This window comes from Eulemur rufifrons, chromosome 16 (genome assembly GCF_041146395.1).
Source record: "Eulemur rufifrons isolate Redbay chromosome 16, OSU_ERuf_1, whole genome shotgun sequence".
Classification (NCBI taxonomy): Eukaryota; Metazoa; Chordata; class Mammalia; order Primates; family Lemuridae; genus Eulemur; species Eulemur rufifrons.
In genome coordinates, this window is record NC_090998.1 from 74,214,429 (window position 1) to 74,227,618 (window position 13,190).

Sequence of the window (13,190 nt, forward strand, 5' to 3'; positions counted from 1 at the left end):
ACCCTGTTTTCTCTTCTTCCCTTTGCTGTCCCAGGCAGAGATGGTTCCTTCAGCAGAAGACTCAGTGAAAAGCACCAAAGTTGAAAAGTCAATGAGAATTAAACTTCTGTTGTTGGAAGACACTGAAATTTAGGAGTGGTGTGTTCTCAAACCATAAATAAGCCTAAGTAGATACATTACTTCATCACGGTGTTGTAAGAAGGAAATGAGGCAATGTATTATAAAACACATAGTATTTATATTATAACTTCTTGATAATTGTTAGCCATTATCATTTAAACAATACAATTAGAATGAGTGCTCATTTAACTTTTTGAGGTCAATAATAATGGCTAAATGATTATCATAATCATTACTAAAAGTTATTTGGGAGGTAACGAACAGCAAGCTTTGGAGCTTGGTTTGAATTCTGCATCCACTCAGAGACTTTGGGTGAGTGACTCAGCCCCATTAAGCCATTTTCTCCAGACACAAAGAGGAGACAAAAACATTTAACAGCGTTTTATTGAGGATTAAATAAAATACATACGAAAGCAATGAGCACTTAGCACACAGTCATCTTTTTAACACTTCCTCCTACTTTATAGTATGTAAATCACCAACATTCATAAAAGCAGAGTCATACAATGAACCCCATGTACCTGTCACCTACTTCAACATTATCAACATTTTACCAATCTTGTTTAACTTAGTGCCACCCCTCAATTTTTCCCACCTTGCAATATTTTAAAGCAAATCCAAGCCCGTGTATCAATTCATCCATAAATACTTTAGTATGTATCTCTACCAGATAAAAAGTTTTAAAACATAACTATAATACTACTATACCTCTAACATAATTAACTATTCTTTAGTATCATTTTATACCCAGTCTGGGTTCAAATTTTCTCAGTTGTCTAAAAAACACATTTTTTGGAACTAAAAAAATTTAAATCTAAACAAAGATCAGTTTGGTTGGTATAGCTCCTAAAGTCTCTTTTTTATCTATAACAGCCAACCCCGTCCCCCCACGCCCCCACACACTAACTTTTTCCATGCTATTCATTTGTTCAAGAAACCAGGTCAATTTCTCTGTAGGATTTCCCCCGTAAGGGGTCTGGCGTATTGCATCCTTGTGGTGTTATTTAACATGGTCCTCAATCTCTCATATTTACTTGATTAGATTCAGGTTCAACTTATTCCAACATTTTTAACAGAGAGAAAGAATGAAAGTGCTTGCTGTAGCTTTCATTTGATCACTTCTAATGGGTTGGCCAAATTGAAAATAAACTCCTGTGCTGTCAACTTATGAAATATTAGAGCCATGCTCAACATTTCAGGCTACTTTAACCTGGTACTGTCAGGCTGAGTAGACAGAATTTTATTCTTTGACACTAATTAGACTCATTATAGTGGGTTTCCCATTTTGGCTAATCTAGCTTTTGCGCAGATTTTTCCATCGAGAGACCTGGTGTGATAAAGCTCTCCCCAGAGTGTTAGTGCTTCTCAGCCCCAGAGCACCTGCATCACTCACTGTGGATGTCAGGGCCAGCCTGAGAGACCTTAGTCTGTAGGGTATTGCAACGGGGACAAACTGCCCAGAGGTGCTGCACTTTGAGGGCTAAAACAAAGTCAGGCGTCCAGCGTGGAGATGGAAATGGCACTTGTATCGGCTAACTGATCTATGACACTCAGTTGCCTGTATGATTTCTTTGATGAGGACCTAGCAGTTTGCTGCTACTGCACACACACAAATAAAATACCCTAGGCTCCCAAAGTGATGTCACTTGTTTATTTTACCATCACGTAGGTTTGTTTTCAATCAGAATTCAGGCAGGGAATGAAAGGGTGAGGAATAGGGGTTTTGCTCAACTCTTGGTTGGAAATACAGTCTGAGGGCAACTTTTCTTTAAGTGAAAATTTCCAAATTGCTCCTCTGTGCAATAAACAGAAACTGACAACTTGGTTTCCATTGCTGACAGAGCCCAAAGTGATTTTACTATTTCCTTTTTAAGAGTCTATACTACGCCACTTACTCTTAAGAGATCAGTAACCTCTCCCTTAAGTACCAATGGTGTCGAAGCAGGCTATCTGCAAAGCCGTACTTCCTGGTTACATCAGAACTGCTGGAGCGGCAAGGAACGTAAAAATCAGCCACTTTGTGCAGAACCCTTTCTAAAACATATCACATGTCATTTTAAATGCTCTTGATGACCTAGAGTTCACCATTTTACAGAGGTGAACTATGAGACGCACAACTGAAGCTAGGTATACCCTAGAGCTTGTGGTACAGTCACTGGCATCACCTTGCTGCCTGTCACTTGCTGCTTTTTCATACATTATATAAGCGCTTGCAAGATCTTCTAAATAAGTGAACACGGCTTCCTTTTTCTACATTTATTATTGAATCCAAAGCACTTTCCTCAGTGATTTTCTTGTGCTCTGAAGATTTTTTTTTTTCATAATCTGGGAAAGTGCATGGGCTTTGGGAGCAAAAGAATTTTTTTATAAGTTACCACAGCAAATCCTGGGCACTTTTATGTATGCCTTCTCTCTTTTCTTCCCTCCTTTTAAATTTTTTAATTTAAAAATTTTGATAAGATTCATTTTGGGGGAAGATTGTATGACTCCATCATTCTAGCATTAATCACTTTAACTTCAATAACTTCAAACTACTTTCTATCTCATTTATAGGCACTTCTTGGTTTGATAAACAAGAAACATCCATGACACTTGATGAGCAGTGTGCCCTCTTTCATAGAACAATAATCATCATCTTAGTAGTATTTTAACATATTGCCTCCAAATATCATTAAAACCAGGTTATGTTTTTGCAACAGTGGGCAAGCTTATTTAATTCTATTAATATTAGTTTCTTGATTCTGGATATATGACTTCTACGGCCTGGACAGCCAAGGCTTCTCCATGTTTAGAAAGTTTCTACAGTTCCACATTTAGAACTAAGCCATTACCTTTATATTTTACCCACCTTTGCCAACTCTAATACTGTATTATTTTGGCAATAACTTTCTCCCTGAGAGCCATGAAAATGAGTAACAGTCACCTTGGAAAAGTATGTTTCTTATTTGAAATAGATTTTCTCCCAACTCTCAACCCCCATTTACAAAGGGCTCCCCCTACCACTATAAGACAGCACACTTTCTGTTTTTCTCACCTCCCATAAGACCCCAAAACCTGACATTAATAATAAATATTTAAAACAGTGTTCTTAAACAGAGAGTGTTAGACTTACCTTCTGTTAATCTGAGAATGAGAGCGGGATCTAGCCCATACTTTTCAAATGGGCTACCACCTGCCTCAGAGTGCAAAGCTAGTTTCCTCAGGTGTGAACGACTCTTCATTCGGGATGAAAAAGTAGACTTTTGGTGGATTTTCATGCTACGGTTCATAACTTTTTCCTGCCCAAGTAGAAAAGTTTAAAAGAATTTTTAACATGCTAAAGTAATGTTGTCTTAAAATTAGTGATCATATAAAAAATATCATTTGCAACAAATGATATTAACATTAAAAAAGCAACCCCAAGTTCTTATCATTGAAGGAATGTGAGCAAAAATATTAAAAAATTTAACTTTTATTAAACATGTGCATTACAAATACGAGACTGGAAAATGTCCTCCTGGCTTTCTTTTCACAATTTTATCTTGCTCAAAATGCAGGCAAATTTTGAAAATTCCAACGGTTGGTTCTGTGGAATTGAAAACTTGACAGGAAATGGACCTCCCCAGCAGATTTTTTTTAAATCAGGCTTCCAATTTCATTAATATTTTCTCAATTTACTTTTGGGTAATTTCAACAAAACTGTACAACACATGCAAAAAAAAAAAAAAAAAAAAAACCAGCAGACGAATCAGTCGTTAAGCATTTCAAGATATTTTCCTCATTCTAATTCGGTAAAGAAAGTCTGTAATTGACCTTTTTCTCTGGGAGGAAAGAAAGTTAGTCTCCTGACCTGTGAACCAGGCTATGTAAGGAATGACCACACAAGTAGGGAGATGAACTCTGCAAGACACAGTGGGAAAGTTAGCCTTATCGCTGATTTAGCTTCAGATCAAATAATTCTAACCCCCTCCTCCGCTTGTATCCATACACACATATGCATTTTCTTATCCATATCTGCTTGGCAAATTTTGGCTTATTCTTGAAGACTCAGCTCCTGTTATCTCCTCGGTGAAATCTTTACACACATCACCACCACCCTCTTTTCCTTCTTCTCACAAACAAAGATGGGCACTCCTTTCTCTATATCTCCTTTCCTCTATGACTATATTTCATCAACTCTAAGATGCCACTTATTGTAAGATGCACTATTATTTTATGCACAGTCAATGATGTATGACATCCCAGCTATGTAAGCTAGATTCCAATTTCAGAAGTGTAAAAATGTGGAAAAAGTGGGTGTTAGAATCAATGACATAGGATACATGGTACTTGTCCTACTGGACTGTAGCGGCGTCTTTGTCTTCCTCCAGTAGGTGGCAGTCTTCGCAGGTCCCTGCCACGTGCTGGGTGTTGTTCCTCTGTTCCAGTTCACGCCGTCTCCCCACCTGGGTGTGCCAGTAGCTGACTCCGCATCTTAACCCAGCAGAGTTCATAAGAGTGATGGATAAGAGGCTATGATTGTAACATTCACTGGGATTGGGGTTTTAATAAAACCTTACCTTTCTCTTTGCTGCCATTTCATTTTCTTTGAAAAGAAAGAGATCTTTGAAAAAGATCTTATAAGGTCTTTCCTTTTTGATTGAGTCATCCTTTACTTTATCTGTTAAAAAAGAAAGAAAGAAATGAATGAATTCTGTCACCCCTCCTCTGTTGACCAGAATGGTAAGGCTCCCACCAGCCGGGGTAGCGGGAGTGAGATACAGGGATCTCTGAGAAGGTAGGATGCAGACGGCCTCACCTCCACATCTCCTGGGCAGGAGCCTCAGCTTGTCTGTTTTCCATGGCACAGGGCACAGTGATTAGTGCTTCATGGGGAATGAGCTGATAAATAAGGAGGACTTTAACAGAATAGTAGGATCATATTTTGGGATATTAAGATGTTCCTTTCCATCACTATACATATTCCCACCGTACCCTTACACCACCATTTCAACAACAACAGACACAGCCACTACCCTCTGGAAGAGCTTCAGTCCCGACTAGAGACCCTTTAAAAAGAAAGTCAAAGATAATAACAAGTGCTGGAGAGGATGTGGAGAAACTGGACCCAAATACACTGCAGGAATGCAAATGGCGTAGTCACTTTGGAAAAGTCTGGCAGTTCCTTAAAAAGTTGAACATAGAATTGCCATATGACTTATAGAAGTAGAGCCCTTAATTCTAGCTTGGCACATGAGCATCCAGAGTAAAGACTACATTTCTCAACCTCCTTTGGAGCCAGGTATAGGCATGTGACTAAGTTCTGGCTAAGGGGATATCAACAGAAGTAGTGAATGCAATTTCTAGGCATGTCCCCCACCTTCCCTTTTCTCCTCCTTGCTGGCAGGAATGTGGACGTGATTGTTGGTGCAGAAGCAGCCATCTTGGACCAAAAATACAGCCCAGCAACAAGCTAGAAGGGGCCTGGGCCCTTGATGTGAGCCTCCATATGGGGCCTGGAATGCTTATATACAGATTTCGTTTCCCTGAGAGAGAATAAACTTCTATCATGTTTAAGCCACAGTTGTTTTATATTTCCTGTCACTTGGAGCAAAACTTTTTAATTCTAAGTACAGATAGTACCAAATTGTTCCCCAAAGAGGATGCCTATAGAGTGTGTGCAACCTATAACGAACTCTGGGTGTTAGGCAATTTTTAAATCTTTGCCAGATTTATAAGTGAAAAAACTTATTCCTTGTATACTTATAAATAAGCAAGAGGATAAGGAGAAGAAGGGTAGTCAAGGAAAGAAGAGATTTTGATAAAGTTTAGTAATTCATGTCCTTTATTATGACTAATAATTGAGTTGTTCCATTGTCATGAGAGATTGTAGCAATCTAACTGAAATATGACAATTTAATGCATCCCCTGATTTGAAATGGTTTTTTTTTTTGAAATTAAAAAGTAGAATCTTTTCAGCAGGTGGTTTCTAAACTCTTCACATCTTATGTGTAGTGTGTAACATTCTCCTTTTCTTACTCTCCCAATCTGCTATGGAGCCGAACTGTACAAGGCATAAAGTGAGAACTTATTGATTGATCTCTTTTTACCTCCAGAATTCGGTGATGTCGGCAATAAATTTGATGACATTTTGTCTCCTGGTCCTGTCCAAAGAAAAAGAAACATATTTTTAAAAATTCTGTAAACATCTTGTAAAAGGGCTAAGTTCAACTACCAGTGACTCCCAGACCGCCTTTATGGCTTTTAAGAGCAGTGTAAACACAAACCCTTTGACCCAACAATTCCAATTCTAAAACCTTATCCCAAGAAAATAATCAGACAAGTGGGCAAAAAAGTATATGCAAATATGTTTGTTCAGTGTTATTTAATAAATAGTATTTGGCTAACTATATGGTACATCCATAAAATGAATGGCCCTATGGCAATATGACTATTAATTTATATTGCCATATGGCCCCTTAAAATGATATAGTCACTATTTACCTCTGTCCACTATATAAGTAAAAAACAAAATATTACAAGAGTAGAAATATTGTGGATAAAAAATGCATCCAAAAATCTGAGAGGTGTTTGAAAAGCTGTTCACCAAACATTAATAGTGCTTATCTCTGATTTGGTACAATCTCTCCTTTTGTTTTTATCAGATTTGGGATTTGGGTTAGGTGATTGAGGTACTCAGCTGCAAAATGTAAGGAATTGCCAAAAAGAAAAAAATCCTAAGTTATCAAGATAAATAACATGTTAATGTAACATTTTTTAAAAATTCAAATTAATGTAGGAAAAATCTATGATAAATGAAATATCAAAATTTCAAATACAGGCAGCATCTGACTGAGCACTTATGTGAACCTAAGACTCAGAGCCCCACTTTCCTTGCCTGGATCCAGGCCCACAGATCTCATCTTTATTTATAATTTTGATATTTTGTTCATCATGGATTTTTTGGATTAATTTTTATTTTTTAAAATAGCAAATTAAAATATTGCTTATTTTGATCACTGAGTTTTTTGTCTCCTCCTTAAATTCTGTGACTGAGGCAAGTGCCTCACCCTAATCTTGCCCTGGTTTCTATATTTTTTCATATCATTCAAATTTCTCAGTGAGCTTCTGTAACTGTTACAATGAGAACAATAATAAAGGTATACTCATTTGGGGGATAAAGGATACTCAGGAGTATATAAAAAGGTGTGCCCACAACAGGAACAATGGGACAATACATCCTATTTTGGGCTGCCCACTTAAATTTCTGCCTCAGTAATCTCAGAGAGCCACGTTTAGGAGCTAAATGTCCCGGAAGCGCAGCAGCAGGTGATTAAGAACACAGACGTTGACGTGGACATGGCTGGTTTTCAATCTTGGTTTGGCATTTACAGATGTGTGAGCAAGTTCATTTAACATTCAAAAAATATTTATTGAGTACTTTCTGTGTGTCAGGCACTGTTCTAGGGGTGGGAGACAGGGCAATTTTTAAAAAGACAAAAAAAGAACAAAAACCATTGTCTTCACGGAGCCTACATTTTAATTCCTTAGTATCTCCGAGCCTCGGGTTCCTATGCCCTAAAGTGGGCACAGCAGTTCCACCTCTTAAGGTTTTCTTGAAGATTCAGGGAGGCAACAGATTTAACCAAGCGAGTGCCTGGCTTACAGACTGACTCAGAATGGAGGAGCTATTTATTATGCCCTAATATTTACTATGATAATTAGCATGTGATTTTAGTTCCAGTGATTACAAAAACAAAGATGAAAAAGAGTAGAGAAATTGTGTCAAAGTTTATAAAAGAGAAAAAATTAATAAAAAACCTATAGCATTGACATTATACTTTTTCAAATGACTGAAGATTTTTTCACAGGCATTACGTTCATTCTGATAGCTAGAAAAGGATTGGTGGAAAATTGGTCATGATCTGTGGTTTGGTAGGCATTTGGAATTTGGATGGCTAATACTAAAGATGAGTAGATTGTCTTAATTTTACACTCTGCACTCATCCCCAACCTTAGGATTCTACTCACCTTTTGCTTGTCACCCTTTTGCTCCTTGGTTCCTTCTATTTATAATAAATGCACTCCCCTCCCAACTCCCATTCTCTTTAGCCTAAAAGTCTACCTGCAATGAGCATCTTTATCTGTGGGTTCTAGCACTTTTTCATTCACAGAAAAACTGGAAGTTCTGTTGTTTTCTAAGCCAACTGCTAAGAGCAGGTGTCTGCTCTAATTCCATCTCTTACATAACTCGGAGAACACGTAAACGCAGTCAGCAGTTTCTGGGAGTTGTTATACTTCCCTACTTTCATATGCGTGAATCCCTCTACTAATTAATGAAGGGTTGGTGGAAAAAACGGCAGGGCGGGAGAGCAAGAGAACCAGCTGTTCTTAGGAAGGGATTATAAAGTTCCCTTCCCAATCGGAAAAAAAGTCAAAGGCCATGAACATTTTTGTTGTGCAAAATAAAAATAGCAGGATGGCTAAACAAAGCGAGGGAAAATGTACTGAAAGCCAGGGAAAATGTAATCAGACTACATAGCAAATGCCTGAAAATTCACACCACAAATACATGTTCAAATCCAACTTCAAAGAGATGAAAATTATAAAGAGCCAAGAAATATCAGGGATGTAAAATGGTGGTGTGTGACTGCTCTGTGACTCCTCTTTAGAGGTGGCACAGACTAAATGATGAAGAGCATGGACTGTCCTTATGCCCCTCACACTTCAATTTCTTCACCTTTCAAAAGGGATAAGCCTTCCTTGAGGCAAGTTAACACCTCCAGCCTTTGTACAGTAAGTGCCATGGGAGTGCAGGCACGTGGGGAAGAGCATTCTAAGGCGGGAAGATGCCTGGTGTGTTTCAGAACAGTGAAGAGACCAGTGGGATATAAGCGCGGTGGACAAGGGGGAGAGAGAGAGAGAAGTTTGAGATCGTCAGGGCTCTGGGATTACTCAGGGAAATGGAGATTCATTCAATAAATCACTCTGACTGCTGAGCTGAAAAGAGACAGTAGAAAGGGATGAGGGGTCACAGAGGGAGACCGGTCAGGAGGCTATAGCCTCTAGGAGGCAGGAGACCAAGGGGTCCCTTAGGATAGTAATGGAGGTGGTGAGAGATGGTCTCATTCTAGATATATTTTGAAAGTAGAGCCTGCAGGACTGGCTTATGGTTTGGATGTGGGGTACAAGATGAAGAGCAGAAGAAAGGATGGAGTTGCTATCAATGGAGACAGAGAAGGCAGTGGGGGTGGTTGTGAAGATCGCAGACTCAGGTTGGAACATGTTAAATTTGAGATATTGATTATATGTACAAAGAGAGACATGAGCATAAAATATATTGTTCTCCCAAGTGAACACCATGCTGGTTGATTTAGTTAATTCTTGTAACATTTATGCAATTATATGTGGTCACCAAGTTGGATCTTTTGATGAGTATTGTCGCAGAGGCAGTAGGAATGGCACTGTGGAAAGATCTTGGGCCTTTGAGGGGCAGAGAGGTTTGACTCCTGCCTCTGGCTTGTACCAATGCTTTCTCTAAGGCCTAGAGAATTAAGCTCAGGGCACCAAGTATAGATAATAATACCTTCCTTACAGGCTTGCTGCAATTTTCAAACACTTAATGTATATAAAGTGCCTGCTTATTGTAGGCTGATGGAGACGTGATCACTTATACTTTCTGCAGAGTAGATATTGTCCAGATCTGTCCTCTTTCTGGTCCACTGTCTTGTGAATAACCACCAGCATTTGAGAAGAATGGGGACATAACTGACAACTAGCTTTCGTAAGAAACCCCCAATCAGAGTTCTCAAAGCCTGGTCATTTGAGAGGAATCTACAAGCTATCTCAGTGCAAATTTAGGGGACCTGGCTCACCTTTGTTCAGATTCTTAATATTCCAAGCTCCAGGGAAGTGGAGAAAGAAGAGTAGAGTTCTATAAGGTCCAATCCTAAAGTTCTAGACCAATTCTAAACAAAGCTAACAAGAACACTGTCTAGCAGATGTTATTCGAAGCAGTTTGTGTTTGGTTTTCACAACCCTCTTTACACCCAATGAAAATGGATTTCCAGATTATCTCAATATGAGATTAAAAGCTATGTTTTTCTCCCACATGCCTATGAGGATTTAGACAGGTTCTCTTAGACCCAATGCCTTGCAAATTTTTTTTCCCACCTCCTCCCCACCTACCTTGGACAAACACTAGGAGCAAGGGCTGTGAACTGTGTCCTTGGAGAGGACGTGGAGAGAGCAGAGCTAGCAATTGTTTGTTTACTGGAAAGCCAGGAACCACTAGGTCCTTGGCTTGCTCCAGGACCTGCCTCTTTTGATTGGGTCAGAAGCACAGCATGAGGATGAGGAAACTACTTTCAGCTTGACCTTTAGGCACTGATGGCGTCAGGCTAACTATTTTCTGTGGACTTTTCTGTTGACATTTCTGACTGCCCCTTTTGCAAAGTGAAAATAATAACTGGAGGTCAAGAGGAAGGAAGAATAGGGGAAAGGAGTCAGCAAATGTGAGTCAGATCATATGAAATCTAAGACCTGCTATAGGGATGTTGGTTATTACTAAGGAAAAATGTGTTATCCTTACCCCTCTATAATTACTGAACAGTAACCAAGGGGTAGAGAAATCCACTCATCCTTCCTGCTTCTGCAAACCTCTTGGTTACAGGGGCTTCTCAGGTAATGCTGTCTATCTGGACTGTTAATCAGATGCATTCAGTTCACCCACAGATATAAATGCCCATTAAAAAGACATATAATTTATTTTAAACTTGGCAAGAACTTGTAAGCTTTAAGTACATGGTACCTTCTGTGAAGTCAGGAGAGGAACTAGTACTATTGGCTGAAATCTAATCTTTAATTGAACAGCAAGACAAATATCAGGATTAAAATAAATTAATAGTATTATTAATAATAATACCTATTACTTGTTTAGAGCTAGGCACTGGGCTAAGTGATTTACGTTATCTTATTTAAAGCTCAAACAAGCCCATAAAGCAGAGCCAATTATTCCCATGATGAAGATGAGAAAACTGGGTTGGGTGTGGTGGCTCACGCCTGTAATCCTAGCACTCTGGGAGGCTGAGGCGGGTGGATCGTTTAAGCTCAGGAGTTCGAGACCAGCCTGAGCAAGAACGAGACCCCGTCTCTACTTAAAAAAAAAAAAAAAAAAAAAAAGAAAGCAATTAGCTGGACAACTAAAAATATATAGAAAAAATTAGCTGGCCACGGTGGCGCATGCCTGTAATCCCAGCTACTTGGGAGGCTGAGGCAGGAGGATCACTTGAGCCCAGGAATTTGAGGTTGCTGTGAGCTAGGCTGACACCACAGCACTCTAGCCCGGGCAACAGAGTGAGACTCTGTCAGAAAAAAAAAAAAAAAAAAAAAAAGATGAGAAAACTGAAGCTTAGGGAAATTGCTGTAAGTAAATTTTTCAAGATCAAACAGCTCATTAGTAACAGAAGTGGGACCAACACAAGCTTACTGAACCCCCAAACCTTCTATTTTTCTATTATAATCTAATATAATTTCCACCCATCCTTTATACCTATAATTGCATAAATCTGCAAATAGCTTTATAATTGCAAAATCTAACAGATTTTATCTTTAGCAGAGATTTTCATAAAATAAAATTTTAATATTTCTCTATGATTAATGACTTTACATGTTTCTATTCCCCACTATTTCTACTTTTCTTATATATTTATATATAACCTTACTAAATATACTTAAATTTTTATATATATAACATATATGTGTAAACTTTTCAAAGCTCTGTATAGCCAGCACACATCTGTTTACGATTGTGTATCTGAGCTGTAAGTCATGTTCAGATGGTTTTCTTTTTCCCCCTTAGGGTCTCTTTCATTAAATTGTCTAATTCTTTTCCAATTTTTTCCCTTTCCTCTCTCTTTTCTACCTGTTCTCTCTTTCATAGGCCATAACACGAAACCAAAATATATTCTTATTTATTGTGGTCATCAAAAGGAGTTTTGCTTTCCGTTCTAGATTTTTAAATGGCTTTAAAATGACACTAAATTAACTTACTTTTATATTTTGTGGTTCTGCAGGCTTTGCCTGCTTTTATAGTGTATGATTTGCATCCATATCTACCTTCTTTTCGATTGTAAAGTCTTTGCCGGGCAGGGAAAGTGCCTTTCCTGTCTTTGGACGTTCCACAAGCCCTAACACAGAGTTTCTAATAAAAGTGTATAAACAAAAGAAAGTAATTAGGAAGTCAAAACAAAAGCCGGTGCCTGCCAGTGTTTTCATAGCAAATGACAGGCAGGAAGAGACGTGGGTGAGAATTACAGACCCTCTTCCTTCAACGTGATTCTGTCTCCGGCTTGTAGATCCCACCAGGTACAGCTGGGGTGGGCTGCGGGGGGCGGACACCGAGCTGAGACCCGTTTTACCTCAACGAGTTTGAATCCGGGAGCGGTTCCAACCTATCTATCCTTCAGGAAGGCGTGGTGGGGCAGGTGGGCGGAGGCGCCAATCGATCCTGTCGTCTCGGCTCTACCCTCCCTCGCCCGGGTTCCCCTTCATCCCGGGGACCGTCAGGTAGCGGATCCGGAGCGGAGCTGGCCAACCGAAAAGTGCGCGGCACCCGCCACCCTGCTTCGCGGCCACGCGGACCCCAGAGCAACCCCCCACCTCAAGCCCCTCCTTCGCACCCCCACGTGCCCTCTGCGGACCTCCGCGACCCTGGGCACAGGTGCCTGTCATTGCGCCCTCTCCAGGGGCCCTGTCTCCAGGCTCCCGCCCTGGCCCTGGGCGGAAGTCCCCTCCCACCACAGTCTGCCCCTCCCGGGCTCTACCCGCGTGTTCCCACCCGTGCCCCTTGGCAGAAGTTCCCGCCCATCACTCCCTTACGTTCCGGGCGCCCCCGCTCCTCCGCGACCCCCTTCCGCATGGCCACATAATCGACACCACCCACACTGACCTCTCCGAGCTTCAGTTTCCTTATCTGAAAAACAGACAATAATCTCTACCTCATTTACCCAGAATGTGACAAGGCGACCAAAAAAGAGGGGCTTCCATTAGTAGGTTTATTACTAATTGCCAGTCTTCTCGGTATTGCCGCGGCCGTGTCGCCACGGCTGGGG

At 40.0% G+C, this 13,190-nt stretch overlaps 1 protein-coding gene across 1 annotated transcript in view; it reads right to left on the minus strand.

Annotated features, from left to right (window-relative positions):
* CCDC38 (coiled-coil domain containing 38) overlaps positions 1–12,833 on the minus strand; it is a 42,710-nt gene extending 29,877 nt beyond the window's left edge. Inside the window, exons 1-4 of the mRNA XM_069491353.1 lie at positions 12,498–12,833; positions 6,189–6,242; positions 4,659–4,759; positions 3,233–3,398 (exon numbers count right to left, since the gene is read on the minus strand). Of these exons, the coding sequence (XP_069347454.1) occupies positions 3,233–3,398; positions 4,659–4,759; positions 6,189–6,228 (307 nt within the window). The 5' untranslated portion in view covers positions 6,229–6,242; positions 12,498–12,833. The remainder of the gene's footprint in view (positions 1–3,232; positions 3,399–4,658; positions 4,760–6,188; positions 6,243–12,497) is intronic.
* Positions 12,834–13,190: the final 357 nt, after the last annotated feature.